We start from the raw sequence: 22,635 nt of genomic DNA on the forward strand, positions 1-22,635 counted from the left end.
TCTTTGTCAGCCTTTTCTGTTTCAAATTTGAATGCATCTGGTGTCCAGCAGAAAAGGATGGCAACAAGAGCAGAAGGATACAGGCCAAACACAGGCATGGCAGTGTCTTGGATTCTGCCTTTTTTTTTTTTTGCTGTGGGAACAGTAATTCAGGAGAAATGTCCCTGATTATGGAAATATGCAGGGAATGTCTTGTGGGCGTCCTGCAGTTTCTTTTTTTCATGAATTACTGTGATCCAACTGCTAAGCATTATGCAGTGATGTATCCTCTGGAGTTAGCCTGAGGCTTGCCGAGGAAGTTTAATGTTTTCCTTTGATGCCTGCATGGGGACCCTTAGTGAACACCAATGTAAAATCCTTCAGCACAAAAGGCTGCAACTCCACCAGCACAGAGAATTCAGAAAAAAAAAAAAAAAGAGAAGTTGTAAAGTTGTATATGCCTCACTTTCTTATTTGGGGTTGGCTTGTTAGCTAAGGAACGTTTAGAAATTCTTTTTTTCTTTCCTCTTGGACAGGAGCTGTAAGGTTTATAAGCAAACCTCTCTCCCAGGCATTGTGGCTTAGCTGCTTCCCTGGCTGGCAGACTTCTGGAGCCTGAGCTGGTTGGTACAACAGCCTCTGAGTGAGTTTTATGGCACACTGGAGGCATCAGACTGCTCAGTGTTGCAACTGGGGGATCTTAAAAGGATTTGGAACTTTGGTACTTGGCTTTCAGATAAGTTGTGGAGGAATTCAGCTGTTTTGAAGCATTTGATGCACCATAGGTGAAGTAAGCAGCAATCGTTGGGCTTTTTTGGTTTATGTGGTGTGGGTTTTTTTTTTAATTTCTTTTTTCTTTCTGAGTATGTGGGCAGGGCAGTGTGTAATGCTCTTAGCACTTCTCATGAACCATCTGATCTCTGTATGTCACTTAGCCTTGAAGACAAGAAGTTGCTTGCTGGGTAGGAGGAGCTAAAGCAATAATCCTAAAATTATGATGTGGTTGTTTCAAAATTTTATTCTAATGGAAAGAGAAAGAGGCATTTAGTAAATGGCCAAGACTTGTCAAGTGAAAATTCTACATTTCCATCAAAGGAAAAACTGTGTTGGGGTATTCCTTTTTCATGGGTAAAATTCTGACTATTTTTTGTTACATGGGATTTTTGCTTGCTTTAAAAGTAGATCTTAATTCTTCCCAAGTAGGAATTTAAGCTTCTGGCTTCATGGTAAGGAACTTTTTAGGCCAGGAGGAGCCATCTTATCTGACCCCCAGAGCATGGGCCAGAGGGTTTCATTGTGCTGGCAGCATGTCCTCTGGAAAAAGCACTTACTCTTGGTTTGAAGTCTTCAGGAGAGAAAATTCACTGCTCCCCTTGGTTGCTTTTTTTTCCCAGCAGTCAATCATCCTTACTATTAAAAACTGGAGGCTTTGAATTTTGATTTGTCTGGCTTGTGCTCCCTGTCATTGACCATTATTTTATTTCTTTTTCCAATGAAGTAAATCTGTAATAACTGCTATTTCTCCCTGTAAGAGGCTGTGGCATACACTAACCAAGGTCACTCTGTTTTTCTGACAAGCTAAACAAATTCAATTTGGTCGTGATGCAGTCTTACTTTTCCCACTTCTGTATCATTTATGTCATTCACTTCTACATCTTTAAGTGTTCCAGCATCTTTTTTAGGAAGGAGAACAGGGCTGGTTTCATGGTTACATCTCAGACTCAGCAGTAGCATCTTTACAGCATGCACATTTCCTAACTGTATTCCTCTTACTGGCTCAGCACAGCACAGGGAGCCTCTGTTCATTAATTTGCTTTATCAGTTTTACACATTTCTAGAAGCTTTCCAGTATGTTTTGGATCCTGCTTTTCAGCTCTTGTTCCCTAATGAGTTGTCACTTTTAGTTGTTATTGAGACCTTCATTTTAATTGCAAGTATTGCCAGTGTTGAACAGCAAAGCAGCTCTGTGAGAAGTCAGTGGTGTTTTTTTAGCTTCCCATTTCACTGCTGTGAACTTGTGGCATGATATTCTGTAATTCTTACCTTCTGGGAAGCTGGAAATGAAAGGTGAGTTGAGAGGATTTCAGTTCTCAGTGGAACAATGTGTCACTGGAGTTATTAAATAGGAGCCTTTTCCCTCAGCCTTTTGACCAGGAGATTGAGCAGTGATGAGGCAGAGATGAAGCTTTGCAATCAAAACTCATCCCCAGGACTTTAATCAGACAGCTTGGTGTTTGCTGGGCTGTGCTGCAGCAGGGAGGAGGGGAGCAGGTCTGGAAGGCTGTCACTTGAGCACCTCTCGTGGGCTCTGAGCAGCCTTTATTTGAGAGGGAATAAACAAACAAAAATGTCCTTTGCAGGAAAAAGTCAGGAGATGAAATCTGAGCTGTGTCATGAGTGTCTGTAATACCCCTTCCATGGTACAGCTACCTGAATTAGATCTTTCTGCCCTGTGTAATTGCTTCCTCTGGGGCTTACCCTACAAGTCACTGTGCTCCCTCCATTCCTACTGTGTGTAAAAGGATCTGAAGACAGGATCAGGCCTCTTATTCCATCAGGATGTGGTTGTTTAATACAAAAAATCCCAAGGTAATTTCTACCTCCTTGTATAATTGTGTTTATACAGCAGTTAATTGCCAAATGGTTTTAAGATCTTTCAATCTGTTCCCAAAAAATAGAAGGAAAAGGGTAATAATTCAGAATGGTTTAGAATTCCCTGTCAGGGAGGAGGGACAGGGTAAAAATGGCTTTTTCTCATCCATCACTTTCCTTAAGGAAATAACTCTCCTTTCATCTGCTGCTTCCTCTGCCTTAGGATTGATGACCTGGGCATAAATAAAATATTGTTCCCATTTATTATCCAGGGAACTGCCAGGGACGAAGGACAGTGAATCATCAGGGTTTTTTGCTGCAACTGCTGCAAATCCTGAACAACTGGAGCATGGAGTTGATCAGGTCTGAACCTTCCTGGGTTTGCTGGGTGTTTCAGTTGTTGGAAGAGGAGGACAAGCCAGCAGGGCTCTCTGGCTTGCTGATGGGGTGAGCTGCCCTATGAACTTCCCATGCAGGTGTGTACTTTTAATCTGATTTATCCCTGTAAGAACCAGCCCAGGAAAAACACTGATGATGAGACTCACAGCTCTGAGACTTCTGGATTAATCTGTAATTTAATCCCACGTGGACCTGAGTGTGGGGGCCACACTGGGAGGAATTTTTCACCTGCTGCCTCCTGGGGAGAAGACCCTGGCTTCTCAGGAAGAGTCTCTTTTGGTAATTTCTTTTGCAGTCTTATTTTATAGTAGCAGGAAATGCTATCAGAGGGCTTCACATCTGTGTTAGTGGAGCTGTTCTGTCTGCCAGCAAGAAGCAAAGTCTGGTGTCTCCTGGAAAGGGGCCTCAGTGTCCATCTGTCAGAGGTGTTTGGCCTGACAGTTTTTCTCAGCCAGCAGAACTGAACTGGGCAGGGATTGAAGCCTGAGTGCACAAGGAAACTCCACCCAGAGTCCTCACTTTCCAAATACTTTGTGTGTTTGCATAGAAACCACAGCTATCAGAATTAGCAGCAGTAATGAAGGCAGAAAGCTGCTGTACCTGAAAGCTGGATTTTAATGATTTCCAGTGATCTCTCTCCTTTCAGCAGTCATTGCCATGGAAAGGAGGAGTTAAAATCAGGTTAAGTTTAACTGCTGGTGGAGTACAAACACCTCAATTCCAGCACAGCTCTGAGAGGAGAAGCTAGGGAGAAATGCAGGCATGGGTACACATCTCCTGCTTCAAATTTGGAAGAAGCTGGGCCAGACAGGCTGAGTAACCTCAGTATCTGGGGACCTGTCCTCTGGTGCAGGGATTTTTGCTCCATTTCTATAGAAGGCACATCCACAAAACTTCAGTACCACAAGCCTTGCTTTACAGGAGAGACAAACACCCAGAATTTATGCAACAGATTGAACCAAGACAGAGAATTTCTGGTGATACTTTTCAAGCAGTAAAGTGCTTCTGGTGGCTTCATCTGAGTCTTATCCAGGGATAGAGAAGAGCTCCTGGCCTGGACAGCTCTGCTTTTGCTGAAAAGCCAGTCTGCAGTCATGGTCAGCAGTGATGCTATTGTGGGCTTAAGGCTGTATTAATGGAATACAGTGTTCCACTGATACATGGAGAGCTGCTATTATGCTGCTAATTAAATAACTTGTTGCATCAGCACTTTCCATCTTCCATCCCAGTTCTGTCTTGTGTTTATCTCTAAACCCCACACAGCAGCAATAATTAATGTGGGGAAAAAAAAAAAAAAAAAAAGGCCTTTACCCTCCCCCCTCTGCCACTCCTTTTTAAAATGACTTGGTGTGGTGGGATGGTTTGGGCTGGCATGAACCTGCAGGAAGACAGCAGCACTCAAAAATAGGGTAAAAACTACTGCTGTAGCAATTGCAGAGTCATCAGAATAAAATGCATTTTTCATCTTTTTATATCCTAAAAGACACCACTGGGCTTTGTTTTCCTCTGCTGTGTTTTTTCCCAGTAAATAACGAAGCCTTTCTCTCCGTGGTGCCTGTGGACCAAAAATGTTCAGGCTTGTGTTTGATGGATGTCTCTGCTGTCTTTAAGTGCTAGAGATGCCAAACTCATCCCAACTCCCTTCAGCTTCCTGCAGATCTGGGAATACTGGTGTCTGCTGGGAATGAAGCTGTGGAGGTGGAGGATCAGGGTTAACCAGGGTACTGCCTCAGGCCCAGCAGGAACACCTGGAAGATGTGGATTTTAGCTTCCTCCTTGAATCCTTGATCTGAAGTGATGGCACATGGCAGCTATCCAGGCTCCCAGAAGCTGCTCAGCCCTTCTTCCTTGGGTGTGCCCAGTGCTGTGTTCATACAGGATGGAGTTTCCCTTGGCAAATGGAAGCCAAACAGGAGAGGGAAGGGAGCACTTGCTCCCTGTTCCATGGGGCTGCAGGGCTCTTCATCACACACATCTCTCCACCCCTGTTTGAGCTGCAGAGAAGAGGGGGGGGGTCTGTCTGCTGTGGTGTTTACTTTTAAAAGCAATTACTCTGGTACTTCATCTGCTTTGTTTCCCACAGTATTTCCATCCTTTTTCATCTTAAAGTCATTTTCCAAAGCAGCAACCAGAGACCATCAAAATCACAGCCCCAAAACTGTGTGAAATTTTACAGAAGTGATAAATTTGGTGTGTTTATTTTTTTTTTATTTGCCTTCAGTTGTTTATGCACATAGCATTCACATTATGAAATTTTACTTTGAAGTCTGTGGGCTAGAAATGCATTTAAAAATAAGTAAGAGCTCAGTCCAGGAGCCCAGAGCTTCAAAAAGGAGGGTGAAGAGCACAGGGCTCATGATAACACCATGAGGCTCAGCAGCACTGCATCTGAACTGAGTCAAAGTCTGGAGGGGGGTCTGCTAGGTGTGTTGGAAGGAGAAGGGCACAGAGCAGTTTGCAGCTAATTCCTGAATTTTGACCTGTTTTACACAGCTTTTTTTTTTTTTTTTAAACAGTCTGTAGCTTAGCAGGGTGGCAGCTTAAATAGGTCTCAGAAATCTTTGCACTTGAGGAAAAACAAAAGGCTCAGTTTTAGGTAATTTGTGTTTCTCTATAGACTCTTCATTAATCACAGAGCCTCTGAAGAGATCTCTCTCCTGCAACTGCAACATAAAATTTCCCTCTGAAAGAAATCTCTTGCTCTCCCCTCTGGTGATAATGGACAGCTGGAGTGACACATTAATTAATAACTGGGAATTTGCTGCTGGATCCTGGCCCACTTCAATGGCTTTGTACAACCTCTCTGCTCCAGTGAAGAGGGCAGAGCAGTGTTTCATATCCTGGTTCTGATGGGCTCAGGCATCTTTACCTCCTGCTTGTTTTCTGTCTTCCTGAGCAGTGTGGATATTTCAGAGAACAAAGATGCAGAGCATGTGCTGAGTGTCCTCTTGCAGTCTGTGGTACTTTTTCCTTTGTGTTATAGGATGCCTTATGGACAGTGCTGGTTTTATTCAGTTTAAGCTGTGACAAATTGAGAGAATCTTGGTTGTTTTTTCTTTTTAAAAAAAAAGGTTCTTATTTAAAAAACAAAGCCAAAAAAAACTTGCCCAGATTTTTGACCCAGGCTGAGTATTTTAAGCTGAGGAGCAGGGAGGCAGGCACGTGGCACTGGAACTCTTGGATTTCAGAGCACAGCAGAGTCAGTGATGTAAAATCTGCATGAGCACTGAAGGGACCTTGCAGGTTTGAGTAGGTCTGAAGATGGTTTCAGCTGGTGGTGACAGCTGGTTCAGCCTCTTTGGAATGGCTGCCCTTGGAAAGTGCCCTTCAGTCCCTGCTGGATGTGGCACGGGGGGCAGAGGGCTCAGACCCAGCTCTGGCAGCTGCAATGTGAAACATTTCCAAGGGGTGAGGTTCTCCTGCACTGAAACCAGAAATCAAAAAGCAGGGTACACCAGAAGCAGAGGTTCTTCAGTCACTGATCATTCACTCCATTAAATTCTCCTTTTCCCCAGCAGTGTCATCATGTGGCCTTTTCTGAGCAGCAGAGAATGTTTTTGAGGGATGGCAGGAGGATCACCTGCTGCTGTCTTTGTGGGGGGGTGTTCAGACCTTTTGCACTGTCTGCCTGCAGCCTCTCCCCACCTCTCCTGTGCAGTGACAGTGCTGAGTTGGTTCCTGTTAGGATAAAAGCCTCATCTGATAAACACAGCTCCCCTCTGCTTCTCTCAGGTGTGGAGGGAGCAACCCACTGCTGCAGAATGAAAAAAAAACAACAAACAAGTAATAGCATCTCCCATCAGAATAATAAAAGAAAAATGTAGTAACATCTTTCATCTTTCCAGTCTGTGCACTTCCCTTCACACAGACTGTGTAACCTGAGACATAAACACAGTGTAAAACTGCTCAGATGTGGCTGTTCCTAGGATGAAACATGTCAGAGTCATAGTTACTCACAGTGTAACAGCACAGTGATGTAAACTGCTGGGGAATAAGGCTGTGCTGAATTAATTGAATTGCTTCAGAGATGAGTTTGGTGCACTAATTCTGTATCGACTTGGGCTTTAAATAGCATTAAGGACCCATGTTAAAACTCAATTAAAACTCAGGAATGTGGTTTGAACAGGGTAAGGTCACATCTGTGCATGAAGTGGAATAATGTAACCAGTTCCCTTGACATGGGTCTGTATCTCACATAATCAGAGCAAAATGGAATCTCAGTTTAATCTGATCATTGACTGTCCCTTCTGTGAGGTGGAATTAATGAACCCTGAGAAGGTCTCTGAAGCCTGTGTGGATACAGGGACCAAGTAATTGAACTTGTGCTCCCTTGGGAAATACTTGGGTGTGATGCAAGTAGATGATTGAAGTGGTTTGTGCTGTCTAGAGCAGCCCCCAGAATCTGCAGCAGGTGTTCTTGTAGTTAAATTCTCCCAACTTTATTCCCATTGGATAGTGACTCCCAAGTAACCTCTGCTTGGAGTCATCATGCACCTGGTGCATTTACCAGGAATGGTGGTTCCTCTGAACATATTGCAGACCTTATCAAACCATTAGTGCCATAATTAATAGGGCTTGAAAGAAGGCAGAGCTTCCATGTGTTGGTTGTTAGGTGGGAGAGCAGGGATTGGGATTGGGTGCTGGAGGGAGTAGGATAAATGTCAGGGAACTCCAGTTGGATGGACATCATGCTTTTGTTCATATTTAAAGGTCTCATCTTCCTATTCATATTGTATTTTATGGGAACCTCTCATCCATAGGTGCTTGAAGGTTAAATCAGTAGCAAGAATAAGAGAAATGCTAGAGGCAATGTTGTGCAAATGACTGGTAACTTAAACCCAAAAGTTGTACATGGAGGTGGGAGGTGGTAACAGAGCTATCTCTGAATAGATCACTGGATTAATTTTTCTCCCACAGACTTCAGTGCCTCTTGGACCTGGGAGTCAGCAGTACTGTTGCTCTTACTGAATTGCTGTGTCCTGGTGGGGAATCACAAGCAGAGAGAAAATGTCCTTTTTGGAAGAGCCCAGATGGCTGTGGGCATTTGGCTTCTCCTGATGCTGCCATCTCCCACTGCCTGGGATGTGCCAACTGCTGGTGGTTTCCAGTGGTGGCTTTGGGCTCTCTGTTCTTGTTTGCATCCTGGCAGTCAGAATCCTTTGTAGCTTTCAAGAGCATAGCCTGGAGGGGCACACTCTGTTCCTTTTCTCTCCTTCTACCTCTTTGGGACCAGTTGCCTTTTTATTTTATTGGTTTCTTCAAAGGCTGCCAGCTGGATATAGGTAAGTGGGGGTTTTCTCTGCTGCAGTCTGCAGAGAGCAAGCACCAGTATGTAGCCATTTAGTCCTGGCAACTGCTTCCTATTGTTCCAGATGATTCCAGCCAGCTCTTTTTGTGTTTAGTCTATTGTCAAATGCCACCACAAAGAGTTGGGGTATTAATCCTATCATCTGCTCAGTGTGTGGAACTGCTGAGTAGGCTGCACAGTGAATGAGAAGCTGTAGGTACGAGGGAGAAAAGGGGTATGGTGTGTAGGTGTGTTTGGAGCACGTTCAGAATCCATGCCTTTCCCTGGCTCTGCTGATTCAATGTCAAAATTTCCTCCCATGTTTCCAGCAATCACCAGGAATGGGAATGTGCAAGTGGGAAGGGCTGCTGGTGGAGGAGCATGAAACAGGCTGGAGTGCTGGAGAGGCAAAACCTTTCTCTGCATCACCAAAGAAGGCTCTGAAGGCATCATGCTCCTTGCTCAGAGCAAACAGAATGGTAGAGTCAGCACTTCAGGCTGAGTCTGGGATATAACACATGGACTAAACCAACATGACAGCTCCTGAGGTCATGGGTGGTGAATATATAAGGATTCAGCTTAGAGTCTTGCAGGCTGAGCCCATCCCTAGCAAGCAGATGATGTCTGCCACAGAGGAGGTGGCACTCCTGAGGTGCTGGCTGGGTGTGAGCCTTCCTTCTGCACCAGATCTGCTGGAACAGTCTCTGTGAAACCCAAACTCCCCATCCTGTCTCTCACTAGAGCTGCAGCTCTGCACTGGGGTTCTTTGCCAGCAAATTTCATTTGAGAACTTCCTGCTCTGAAGGACTTGTGTCTGCCCCCATCCTGTGATAACTGAGGATTCTGTGTCATTGCCCTTTCAACTGAAGCCATGATATGGTACCAGGAGAAAAAGGCATTTCCCCCAAACCCACCCACCTCCTCCCAAGTCTTTGTTTTTAAAAATAATAATCTCACAGATCTAATTGGGAATCAGCACAGCTGAGGGGACTGCAGGCTGGGTGATGGGAACTTCTTAAAGCAGAGCAGCTACCCAAAGCATCTTATCATGGAGCTTCTGCCAGAAGGAGAGACAGCTCAGCAGGACAGGATCTGCAGCCAAAGAGCTGACTCCAGGCTTGTGGTTTCCCACCTCAAATCAGCACTCCTGAGGTTCTGCAGCTTTTAGATACCTGCATGCTGACTGGAGTTCCAAGGAGCTGGGAAGGTTTTTGAATGTGAGGAGTCAAGAGAAATGAGCTGTTGTGCACTGCACATCTCAGAAGCCTCTCTTGTTTTTCAGAGGGCTCAGGCAAGCTGGGGAGGGAGAGAATTTTGTTGCTGGCATATACAAATGTGTTTCCAGCCAGACACTGAGCATTAGCAGTGCAGAGAGAAATATGTGCTTGGGCTTTCAGTGGGAAACAACAACAAAAAAATCCTTTCCATTTATTTCAGCTGCAAAATGTTGCCAGGAGCTGTTGTTTTAGTGAAGTTTGGAATTAGAAGTGTACATGTGAGATACACCTTTGAATGTGTATCAAGAAAATCTGCACTGAGAAAATGGGGAGTATGGAAAGTAAATCTTAATGCTGATTGCCACCGTTCAGTGAAAACCAAGTGTGTTGTGGAAATCTCTTTGTGTCTCTCTTAAAAACAACAAACAAAACAAGCAAGCAAACAGAAAAACAGAAGAGAAGAAACATCTCCAGTAAATGCTGTACAACACCCAGATAAAACCTGCCTGTTCTACCTTTATAAATATAACAGGCAGCTTAGTCTGGCAGAAAGCAAACACACTGGTGAACCTGGGGTGGTTGCCAGAATTCCCTCACTTCTTTTTATGTGATTTGCCAAATCCCTAGCTAGCTGGAGGGTGAATATTAAGACAGGCAGCAGCACTGAAAGCTGAGCAGTGGTATGTGGAAATGTTCTGCTTGGGCAGGAGATAATGTGGCTTTTCTTGCTGTGACCACCCTTAGATACCCTAGAGCACTGGCTTGAGCTGGAAGTAAGGGCACCTCTGAAAGGATGCTGCTGTCCCCTGGGAATGGGCTGGAATGGTGTCCAGTGAGCCCCAGGCACAAAGCTGGTGGGTTTGGGTTTGTTTTTTATTAAAGACAGTCCTTTGTACAGCAGTAATGGAAAATCCTATTTCTGTACCAATAAAAACTTTGCTCCCATGGTTGTTGTTATTGGCAAGCCCAGTCACTTTGGTGTTTATGGAAAAGTATTTGCTGGGAAGGACTGGATGGTGAGCAAGCTTCATCTGCTTTCATTTTGCTTGGATGGTACACGTTGCTGTGGGACCTTCTGTTTCATCCTTGGGCCCCATCCACAGCCCATCCTGACAGGCTGGCATCCCTCCTTTGCAGCCTGGACAGCCACTGCCCCTGCTGTTTGCTGCAGGAAGGTGGAAAATTGCCTGGAGCTGCCTTGGCCCCTGCTTTCTGGCCGGGGAAGCATCAGCTTTGTGTCAGTTCCTCCTTTACCACACAGGAGGCTGAACAATGGAGAGTGTGTTTTGTAGCAGTCAGGATGGACCTCGTTGGCATGGGGGGTATCAGCCAGCTGACAGTAACAATAATAAAGAACTTGAGTGCTGCAGAAGGATTAAAAGAAGCTTCTCTCACAAGTGCAGTTACACAAACATGCTTGAGCCATGTGTACTGTTTAATTCCTGCCCAAGAAAAGAGGAATTCCTCAGGGCACTGCTGTAGTCTGAGTGAGAGATATCCAAGTGCCTCAGGCGCCCTCTCTGAATCCAGAGTGGCTCTTCTGTGCCCTGGGTGGCAACTAACACTGGGGCTTCAGAGTTCTCTGGAAAACAGATATTTCTCCAGGACTCAGTCAATGGTTTTGCCAGGCAGTGGCTTCTTGACAGCTGGCAGAGCCCTTGCTGCCATCCAGACCCCCCAGGCAGCTTTCAGGACTTAGTTGGAAACAGGCAGCAGCCCCCCCAGGAGGTAGCTGATAAATACAGATGTGTGGATGTAATAAAATGTGGTCCAGAACCATCCCCAGGCTTGCTGCTCCTTTGGCTTTGGCTTTGTTTCTTTGTGAGGCACTGGTTGAGCAGGTGGTGGGATGCATCCCTAGGGCTGGGCTGATGGAAAGGGACAACTTGGGAAGAGTTTTGTGTGATGTGTGCTGAGCATCTTTGTGCTGCCCCAGGGTCAGGTTGCTCTTAACTAAATAGATGTTACTGGGCTGGAGAGGTCAAACCTTGAGGGTTTCTCTTTTCTCTCAAAACTCAGTGTCCTCCTTTTTGAAGGTGTTTAGTCTGAAATCATTACTCATCTGTAGAAGCTGAGTTTTTAAGAAAACCATTAATTATTCCAGGAAGGTGCAAGATAAAGGATTAAATGGTCCAGAAAAGATGCTCCTTGACTTTCCCAGCTCCTTGCTCCCTCAGTGCAAATATTCCCTGAGGTATCTCATCAGGTAACCTGCGTGCAGAGGGCAACTGTTCTCTGGCTTAGAAGCACCAGATGTTTAATTCAGTGTGTGCTTGTCAAAATCCATTAAAAATGCAGGCAGCACTTGCTGTGTGGGGGGCAGCTCTTGTAAGTCAGGCACCATCTCAAGGTAAGGTTACAGACTTGACACAAATGGAGCCTGGTGGCTCTTGCAAGTGTCCTGAGGTGCCCATCCAAGCTGGGACTGCCCTGCTCTCTTTGAAACTCTTTGAAAAATGTTGATGCTTTAAGATCCCCAGGAAGCAGGGGGCAGAGAGGATGTGCCATAACTGGTGATTACCTGCTGTGGTTTTGCTGCTGGGTGGTTCTCTCTTGTCCACATCCATCTCTATCCAGTTGGATCTCATTCTGTGTTTAAATCCAGTCCTCAAGTTCTCTCTGACATCAGTAGAAATTTGGAGACACCTGAGCAAGGTGAATTTCTGTAAAATCACTGGAGCTGGGGCTGTATTTGTGTGCACAGCACAAGTGGGTCCCAGTCCCTCAGATTGGTTCAGGATCTGACTGTATGGTTTTCCCAAGGGGAATTCCTATGCCATCAAGTGCAACAGGAAGCCTTTGTGTGTGTTTTTAGGAAAGGGACTGGAATCAATATTTGGCTGCATTAGGGTAAGGTTGAGGCAATGGCTCATAAACAGCTGAAAAGGTGAAAACAGACAGGGGGATGTAAGAGAGAAAACCTCTTAGCCCTTGGAAAATACATTGGGCTGGGAATGCTGGGAACATCAGGTGAAGTTCCCAGTGGGCTGCCAGTACACCTTGTGAAATGGGCAGGCACCAGAACTGGGGGCAGCTGCAGGACAAGACCTCTTCATCAGTGCTCAGCTCCTGCCTTCTGCTTTCTGCCCTCTCCGTCTCGCAGGCGGTAGCGATGTGCGTGTCTCAGGCCCTGGCTGGCAGTTGCTATAACTACCACCAATGCTGTTGTTGAGGACAGGCCCTGCTTTCCCCTTATTCCTATCAGCCAGACAACTGAAATTTCTTTTGTTGTTTTTTTTTTCTGCCTTTCAGTCCTTTCAAGGAAGCCAGGGACGAGCATACCTCTTCAATTCAGTGTGAGTATTACGTCGCACTTGTCACCTCTGCACCTCTTAGAGGAGATTTCAGAAAGCCCTGGTGAGGAAGAAAACAAAAGGATGGTTTTCCTTCAGAAAAGCTCTGCCTGAGGCTTGGGAGCTTGCTGAAAATGGTTGGAGAAAGAGGCAGGAAACAGCACTGATTCATACGTGATTTTATGTCGAGGTTTCAGATAAGCTGCTAGGAAAAGGTGGTGCTTTTCATCATCAGGCTGGGAAATAAGAGCTAAGAAATGAGTCATTCCCTTCTCAGAGATTGTAGTTGGACCAAAAAAATCAAAATTTTGTAAATGTGGAGAATAAATAATATCTAAATACGGATTTCTTAGAGCTAGCTTGAAAAATAAGTTTAATTTTCCCAATGACTGAGAATAGTTTGGGTGAGATTGCTGCTGGGATGTCTTTCAGAAGTATTGCTGATTTCAGTTGCATTTTTCATGTTCCCATTTGGGAGAGTAAAAGTACCATTTTATCAATATGAAAATGAAAATCTCAACTGCATAATTAGTTCACAATCAACTGTTCAAAGCTTTATATACTTTTTAATTGACTAATAATTCTGTTTTACCTCTTCGTTTTGCTTGGGGACTGCAGGAGAACTTTGTTTCAGGCACAGCTGTCCTTCGCAGCATCCTGAACCTCCTGCTTCTGATCTCAAATACTGCAATAAAATTCCTGTCAGCTTCACTGTAACATCTTGATGTGGAAAGACACACTAATAGGGAGCATCTCTCCTTTTTCCCCCAGAGTTAATGTGGGTTGTGGCCCTGCAGAGGAGCGGGTGCTATTAACAGGATTACATGCGGTTGCAGATATTTACTGTGAAAACTGCAAAACCACACTGGGTTGGAAATATGTGAGTATCAGTATCAATTGTTTTTCCTCTGGATATCTTTGCTCCAGCCCTTTTGGAAGGTGTGGGTATGGGTAACGTGGTCTTTGTGGAAAAACCATTAACTTGGGAACTAGAAATGGGGGTTCTGGTGTGTAGCCACATCTGGTTTTTCCCTTCCTGCATTTCCATTTTCCCTCCTCACTTTGTGTTTGCTGCATCTGTTCAGAGCAGGAGTGATTTGTGGCTGATGTTTTTGTTTTTACTAAAAATATGCACTGCTTGCCTACTTCCCTTAGTGATAGTTAACATAAATGAGGCTAACTTCAGTCTTTGTGGTTCATGTTGTCTTTTTTCCCAGACAATATCAGAATAATAGAATGTTCCATGTATTGTTGATCCTGTGTCCTTCCCACTGGAAGTGCTATTGAACATGAATTTTATCTGTTTGCTGTCTCTTGCTCTTCATAGATTCAATTACCTTCAAATAAAGCCTTATGCTGCATCCTCATTTCTGCTTCAGGAGGCACACAGTGTACTTGTTTTTTAAAACATTTTGACCAGTGTCTAAACAAAGCATATATTGCATCTGTGGCCTGAGGACAGAAATATTCTTTAATAAATCAGTTGGAAGGCTATAAAAAGTAAAGCATCAAAAATTCATGGGGTAGGAATTCATGCAGAAACACAGCATGGATCTCACAAATGGAGAAGGACACAAAGTACATAAATTGAATTTATTGTAAAACAAAATACAGAATTTCATAAACGTAGCAGTAAGCCCAAGACTCTTCAGCAGTGGAATTGCATTATTTCAGATGCATTAAATGTACACAAAGTAGAGCTGGACCATTTTTGAGGATGCAGCCTCCATTATGGGAATCCCTCCTGGCTGGGGATCCCATTGAATTCCTTCAGTTCTGCCCTGGGGAAGCACCAGGAGTTTCAGGAGCTGTGTGGAGTGGGTCCTTCTCATCCCTGGGTGCCACTTCACTCCATTTCATGATGAAGTTTACTGTGACCTGTCTTGTTCCTCATGGTGGTGCCTTTCAGCAGAAACCTCTGCATTCTTTACAAACATTAAATTTTCAGGCCACCCTAGGGAGAGGGGGATTTTATCTCCGATGGTTCCTAAAGCACAGGAGAAGGTGCAGTTGCCCTTAGCCTATAGAAGCTGCATGTTTCGTGGTGCCAGAGGTTCTGTAAAACATCCAGAAGCAGAATTTAAGATGCTTCTAATGCCATTTCCCTGCAAGGCAGCAGCAGGCCCTGCAGTTTGACTGGTTTGCTCTGTAGCCAACACTAAGACCAGGATTTGTTACTGCAGCTTTACCATCAGATGTCATTTTGGTCTCATTCTCTCTCTCTCTCTTTTTTTTTTTTTTTTATTTTTAATTTTTATTTAATTTTTTTTTTTTTAGGAACACGCTTTTGAAAGCAGCCAGAAGTATAAAGAAGGCAAATACATCATTGAACTAGCTCACATGATCAAGGATAATGGCTGGGATTGAATGGAAAGAGCCCAGCCCTACCAGCGTGTAAGAAAATGCCATCCAACCGAACATTAAATCCAAGAGTGAGAGAGTGACTGAACGCTTGGTTCCATGCATTTAGAGGCTCTGCAATTTGGGAGCATCTTCACACCCTTCTCCATCTTTATTGGTGACTGGCCTCTAAATTTCTGTCTCTCTGTCTCTTTGCTTTGTATCTGTTTGTGAGTTGACCCTGGCTGCTTCTCTCTCTGTTCTGGCGTTGGCTCAGAGAATGCACCGAATGCCCAACAGCCATCCCATGGTGATGAGTGTTTAAGTACAAGCTGCAGTTGGCTCTGTGGTGGCATTTCATACCAGAAGGTCTCGGTGCGGGAGGAAGACCTGAGGTTTGGGCAGGAGAAGGTGGTGTAGAGGGTGGGCCCTCCTTTAAGTCCTGGTTCACCAAGGCTTGGAACTCTCTCCTTGTCTCAAGGCACAGAAAAATACCTCACGGCTGCGTTCTCTCCGAATCGTAAAACCACTGCTCCCTTGGTGGAGCTTCAGTCTAAGTTGGCTGAGCACAAGTCATAACCAGTTCCCCCTGCAAGCTAATTGCAAATCTGTGTTTTGTTTGCCATTTATGAACTTGTTGTCCGGGTGGGGAGAGGACCTGAAGGCTGGAGAGATTCCCTGCCTCTCCTTTTTCTCACTGTTTCAGGGTGGGTAGGCCAAACATCCCAACAGAGCATGGCTGTGGGAGCATCCTGACAGCTGGAGAAACCAAATCCTGACTCTTGAGCCCTTCAGAGAGGAAAAGTGCTTAAGGCACAATGGGACTGGAGATGCAGCTTAGAAGATATGGGGGTAAAAAAAAAGCATGTGCTAGGCAAGAAAGAGGAAATTACATAGAGGAGGATGGGGACAAACTTAGTAATGCAGGGTGCCCTTGATTTCCCAGCTTCCAGTGAGCATCCTTGGATCTTTTACCAATCCTTCACAAGTGTGAGTAAGAAAATGCTGTTACAGAATCTTCTTCATAAATCCCAGGCCCAGCCATCAGCTCTGCTCTTGGAGCCTGGCAGAGGAATGGTGTGACAGTGGGGAGAGGAGGGAGCCGAGGAGCCTGGTGGTTGTAGCAGTATTGCACAGGTGGATATGTCAAGCCATGAGGTATCCCCCCAAAAACCTTCCCCCCTTTTCCCACTCTCAGAAGCCTGTTGAAGGCACAGGGGAAAAGGGAAAGGAAAAAAGAAACTAAAGATCTCCCCCCTACTCCTGAAATTGTCTATGCCTTGGAGTTCAAAAAGGGAGGGGTAGATACGGGCATCATAACTGCAAGGGACAAGTCCTTCCCATTTTTATTTTTTTTCATTTTAATTAAGTGTGGACCTTCCCGAGGTGGTTGGTGGGAAGGGGCATCACGTGTGAGAGGGGAGCTATGTTAGACAGAAATGACAATGTGAAGTTTGCTCTGCAACAGTCCAGCCAGTATCTGGTGCATAACTCAAGACTATTTAACTGAATTAGTTTTATCTCTCTGAGTGAATTTTCTTTTTGTTTGTGGAATTCTTTCAAGTAGGTTAATCCACTGGAGGAAATCGTTCTTAATCCAGAAGGAAAGAGTATTGTGCAGGGGTTTGTGACTCCTTATGAAACTGAAGCTTTGGAGCTGTAATCTGTTGTTGCTTGCCCCTACCCCAGGATGCTCTCAGTCAGCTGTGGGGACCAGGACACAGTGCTGGTGGTGAGAAAAGAATTAGCTGCTCAGTGAAGGGGATGTGAGCAGAGTTGCTGCTTATGGATCAGGGTGGACCTTACATGTTGGGTCCTTGTGCTGAAATCCCAACCTGATGGCTGATCCAGGCAGAAGCTGTGTTTTCTCTTGAACCTCTGACCTTTACACCCTTGGTGAGAGCAGTGAGGTGGATTCTGGCCGTGGCTCCTGCAGTGGATGGCACTGGCTCAGTTTGGGGTGAGCCTGTTAGGAGGTGGCTTCTGCTTCACCCTCCCTGCTGTGGCTGTGTAAGTGTTGCATCAGCTTTTGTTTCTCTGCTTCCATCAGCCACGTTCTCTTCAGTGATAGAAATCCAGTAGAAATCAAAAAGTTTTCAGTGCCTGTCTTGTGTCATTGGCACTGACCTTGTCCCATCTGCCTGACCTCTGGTGGGTGATCCATGACAATTTACTGGGGTTTGGCTTGTGGGAAGTAATCAGTGTTCTTTGAAGAGCTCTTCAGTCTCCCCAGATATGCAGCCTTTTAAAGGGCTTGATGGGAGCTGGGAGAAGGAAGAAATAACCCCAAATAATTAATATGAGATTGAGAAAAAGAGGCCTATGGTTTTATGTTGGTATTTAGAGTGGTTGCCTATGAAAAAGTGATAGAAAATGTAGGCTGGCCTGGAGGAGTGCTCTGAGAAGTAAGGGCAGTTGCTACAGAGAGCTGCCAGATGTAAATGGTTTTTTATCCATGTATTTGGGACAAGAAAGGACAATGATCCATCAGGTCGGGGCTGTTTTTAACTCTTCATGCTTTTAATGGCAACCAATCTAAGCTTGACTATGGCAAGATCTTAATCTGGTTTTAATTGGTTTTGTCCCATCAGCATCCACAGATTGACACTTGGCTGAGAATCTGGCCTCAAGCCCTAATAGGGGAAAAAAAAAAAAAAAAAAAGGTGTCTGTGAACACCCTCAACACCCAGAGAATTATCTATGGGGTGACTGTAATGCACAGTACAGGGAGATAAGGAAAAAAAGGGCTTGTGGAGCTCGTTGGCATTTGTTCTCAGCTAGATGTGCATTAAATATGAAGTACTTCTTAATCTGCTGCTAACTCACCTGTGACTTGCTGGAGGTAAGACAGTATTGGAGAGCTGGTGACCACACAGGATGCTCAGATCTTGGTGCCAGTGGCTACCACAGCCAGGACAGGTGAAATTGATGGCTCCTGGAGTGATACATTGAGAACACAACCAAAGAACCTCACTGTCTGCACCCCCCTGCTCCTCTGAGTCAGCTGTAGCCAGTTCAGTGGTGAGTGGAAGGAGCAAGGTGGGACTGTTGTTTCTGAGCTGGAGATGTGGCAGAGCACTGAGTGCCTGTGGTGCTGCTTTCCATGGGTGACATCCTTGAGAAAACATGAACAGCAGCAAGTTTTGCTTTTTTTTGGTTTTTTTTTTTTTTTTTTTTGTGTGGCAGCCTTGTCTCTGGCAAGATGCATGCACCCTTGAGTTTACATCACCCCTGTCTTCCCCAAAGCTCAGACTTGAGTAAGTTTTGTTCTGCTCTAGTGGATTATGTGGTGTAAAATCCTGATCCCTGTAATGAATATTCAGATGATAATATATAAAAAGCAGAAAAGAACCCACATTATCTTGTGAAATGTACTTTTGTAAATAATATTTAATTTTTTTAAAAAAATAATATATTTGGTGCTGTTTTCTCAGAGCCCCTCCCTGAGAGCACTTTTTTTTTTTGTTGTTGTTGTTGTTTATTAATGAATACTGTTTCCTTCTGTATTTGTTGGAAAATATGTTTAAAGGGAAACAAATCTCACAATATATGTTGTCCTCTTTAAGTTAATCCATTTTTCCTCTGGATGTGGCAGGAGAAGGGAGTCACTTCTGCTTCCACCCAGCTTGGGTGGTGGCCAGGTTAGGAACTGCAGCTTTGGTGAGTGCTGGGACACTTTCCCTTAGCTCTGCAGATCCTGCCCCAGGTGAGCTCAGGCTCCCACAGCAATTCCCAGCAAAGCCAGTGGGGCTCCATCTGGACAGGACTTTCCTGAGGAGATCTGGTCTGTAGGATCCAAGCTTGAAATTTTCTCTTGCACCAGTATTGGCTGGAGTGAAGTAGATAATTGAGACTTAGAAAACAGGATTTAATATAAGCTGCCACCTCCTGAATTGCTGTCTCCAGTTGCTTGGGGGCAGCAGGGATGGAGGATGGAGATTTCTAACTGGTCCTTGTTTTTAAACTAAAACATAAATTTTTGGACATGGATCCTGGGTTTTTTGTTTGTTTTTGTTTGTTTGTTTGTGTGTGTTTGGTTGGTTTTTTTGTTTGTTTTTTTTTTCAAACCAGGCTGCTACATAACAAATTAGAGTAAAAGTTTACCTCTCTGGCAGTAAAGTTCTTTTTTGTTTGTTTTGTTTTCCTTTCTTGACTTTAAGCTCCCCCCATCTCCCCCTTCTTTGTTGTTAATTCATTGGTCTCTTGCTTATCCCAAAGTGGACCAACAGCACAAACCACTGGACTGTGTTTTGCTGAGTGAGGAGCTGTTTTCAGTAACTGTTGCACGCTCTTTAATTCTCTGGTTTTGGTGCACACGATTTAAAAATACACAGGAGAAAAAGAAAAAAAAGAAAAAAAAAAAAAAACCAAACAAAATCCTGTGAATGAAATCTTGTCATTCTTGTGATGATCAAGTGAGAATTTTCTCTGTATGCATTTTTCTAAGTGGTATGTGAGAGTGTGTTTGTTAATCATGCATTTCACTGCACTTCCATGTTTTTGGGAGGAGCATCGTGTTTCGTGTGGAACAGTTCTTGGATGAAGAGATGACACCCAAACACCCAGCTGGGTGAACAGATGGGCAAGAACCAGAGCTCAGCTCAGTGGGAAGGAGCCCATCTCACCAGGTGAGAGGCCTCAGAAATTAAATGTTCAGAAACAATTATGTTAGCAAAGATTTTGCAGAATCCAATTCAAAAAGCAGAAGAGGGGAAACAAAATCATCTTGAATTTAGAAAATAAAAAAAAAAAAATCAACATATTTAAACGCAAGCAGAATGGCATTGTGTAAGGTACAACCACAAATAAGCTCTTCTCATAGTTACAAACTGTGTGTATCCTTTGTTTTGTTTTTCATAAGGAAATGGGAATGCTTTCCCCACTGACAAAACTAAAGGACAATATTTCCAATACCAGCCTGTCTGTTGATGCTCTTGTGTTTACAAACTGTGTATACTTTTATTTCTTTGATCTTATTTTAATTTTATTTTTTTGGCATATTGTTTCAGGTCATTTGCTTCAGTAATAAATGCAATTGTTTGTTTTCAAATCATTGGTTTTCACCTTTCCATGTATTTGTACATTGTATATAGTTCTTCAGTATTAGAGGGAGGCGTATTGTTTGTCATTATTTACAATATGTGTTGGTGCTCATTTGAGAAAATAAAATTTTCAAGTACTAAATCTACTGTTCCATGCTGCTGTTTTGACCTGCCATAGTGTGCAAAATTTTGTTATTCAAGAAATATAACAAAATTTATATTTTGCATGAAAATAGTCAAACTCTCCTCTTTTCTGATAGCTGCCGGCCGGAGCGGTCACCTGGTGTGCACTTGAGAAACCCTTCAGCCCTTAGAGAGTGTAGCCCTGGGCAAGGATCCCAGGAAGCAGAACAAAAAGATGATCTGTAGCCCTGAAAGTCTAGGATTTGGTACAAGAGGAAACTCAAACAGGACCAGGAGACACTGCTGACCCAGCTGGCACCATCGTCCCATAGCCCAGCTCCTTTCCCTAAACCAGACCAGCGAGGGAAGCATGCAGTTTGTTTTGTGAGGAGTTACATGATTTTAAGGTATTTTTCCATTTATTTAGGGATATGGTTTAGTTAAGGACTTGTCAGTGTTGGACTAGATCTTGAAGGTCTTTCCCAACCAAGATAATTCTGTGATTCAAGAAGCAGCAATAACAGGAAACCCATGAAATAAAATCCCTTGGCTCTTATAAATCATTCCCATGGGTGAAGGCTTTTGTCAGCCCTGTTAGGTAGCAGTGCCCACAGCAGTAGAATACATCAAGAAACCTCCAGTGGCCAGAAACCCCCCCTGAGGTTACAAGTTTTGCTTCTTGGTAGAATTCACTCTGTAGCTCTGTGTCTGGTAGTGTTGTGGTTTATTAATCATGGGTAAACCAAAGCACAGGTAAAACTCTCTGGTGTGTTTTTATGTTCTCAAATTAAGCATCCCTTCCTGAAGCTCAGCAAATTAGATTTTCCTGGCTCAATCCACACCAGTCCTGAAACAAAGAAACCTGTGTGTGGGAAGCAGAGCTCGTGCTTTAGAAGGGAAGAGGGTGCAGAGGGGTGATCCTTCAGTGTTTGAACTTCAGAGAGTGGAGGGAGCTTGTCCATCTTGGACATGTGCTGTGAGATTTGTACAAATCATTTTTGCAAGCTGCAGCCTCCCACAGCTCAGCTCATCTGGCACCTTCAATGCCAGAACTGCTTCTCTGCTCCCAGGTGAGTGTGGGACGATGTTTTTGATTCCTGGTGCCTTCAGCTCAAAAAAAAATCCATTTGAATTTGGATTGAAAGCTGTGCTTTCTTTGAGGTGGTTTTGGATGAGCTGCTGCAAGCCCTCTCCATCCCCACTGCTGAAGATGGCTGGGACCTGTCCCCATACCCTGTGCCACTGCCCTGCAGTTCACCATGCCATGGGCTCAGTGCCCTTAATTCCTCAGGTGTCCAAAAAAGCAACTTAACCCTCTTTGGACCTGATTGTGCCAGCTGCTAAATGCCCTGAACTCAAAAGTGTAGCTCAGGACATGGCAAGAAAAGCTGCACTGGAAAGGTCGGAGGCGAGGAGGAGCCGGGAGGTTCATGGGAAGTGGGAAAGGAGCCAAGGAAGATGTGACTGACATCTGACATCCCCTGTGTGCCAGGAGCCTGGGCAAACAGGTTCAGCTCATGGGGCAGTCCACACAATTAATTCCTTGCCCAACGGGCTGAGGGTAATTTGAGTTCTTGGTTTCACCAAAACCTTAATTTGCCATCGTGTGACGTGCTGGGTGTGTGCTCCAGAGGCTGCCCGGGGTATCCATGAGAGATGAGAGGATGGAATGTGTCCTCCCTCCACCCAGCACAGCAGGAACATCTCGGGGATGAGGACATCTCAAAAAAATGTGAGGCTGGTTCTTCAGGCACGCCGGGGTGCCTGGAGATGAGCACAGCCTGGTGTGGGGCGGCTCCTGGCTGCTCTGCTGTCCCTGGGCTTGTTCCTACAAACCCCTGAACGTGCTGGATGTGAACAGCTGCTGCCAGGTCACTGGGAATGCCAAGGTTTTAGCCCCATTTCCATCTCACGTTGTCCAGACAAGCAGTTACTCTGTTCCAAGGGCAGCTGGCTGTGTACTCGTGGCTGTGCACAAGAAGGGAGGTTTGGTTTCCACCAGCAGGCAGCTGTTCCTGTTGGGATGAGGATGTGGGCAGTGTGAGTGTGAGCATTGATGCCTCCTCCACAACCTCAAGGAGCAGCTGGGAATGGTGGCTCAAAGCCTGGGGTGGTCCCCCAGCCACCTGCAGCTGCCAGAGCCTGGAACAGACAGGCACCAAGGGGACCTCAGCCCTTCCCAGTGACTGATTCCCCTCTGTCTTGGAGAGGAAAATAAAAATTTTACTTGTTTCCCCACCCTCCCCCTGAAATCTGCTGCTTCTCCTGGGGCAGGAGGGTGTGAACCTGAGTGGTGTGAGCAGCAGGAGTGGGATGGGGAGGGTTGTGCTGGTCTCTGGCTGCTCCTCCCTGGCAGGAGCAGT

General features: G+C 44.9%; 1 protein-coding gene across 4 annotated transcripts in view; it reads left to right on the forward strand.

Annotated features, from left to right (window-relative positions):
* The window catches only part of YPEL2 (yippee like 2), a 36,802-nt gene extending 16,511 nt beyond the window's left edge, over positions 1 to 20,291 (forward strand). For 3 of the 4 annotated variants that reach the window (XM_071765529.1, XM_071765530.1, XM_071765531.1), the window contains exons 3-5: positions 12,727 to 12,770; positions 13,539 to 13,647; positions 15,045 to 20,291. In XM_071765529.1, coding sequence (XP_071621630.1) covers positions 12,727 to 12,770; positions 13,539 to 13,647; positions 15,045 to 15,134 — 243 coding nt within the window. In that variant the 3' untranslated portion in view covers positions 15,135 to 20,291. Of the gene's footprint in view, positions 1 to 2,843; positions 2,935 to 12,726; positions 12,771 to 13,538; positions 13,648 to 15,044 lie in introns of all 4 variants that reach the window. The other variant, XM_071765532.1, reaches the window with a different exon arrangement.
* Positions 20,292 to 22,635: the final 2,344 nt, after the last annotated feature.

Source organism: Heliangelus exortis, chromosome 21 (assembly GCF_036169615.1).
Source record: "Heliangelus exortis chromosome 21, bHelExo1.hap1, whole genome shotgun sequence".
In the NCBI taxonomy this organism is placed as follows: Eukaryota; Metazoa; Chordata; class Aves; order Apodiformes; family Trochilidae; genus Heliangelus; species Heliangelus exortis.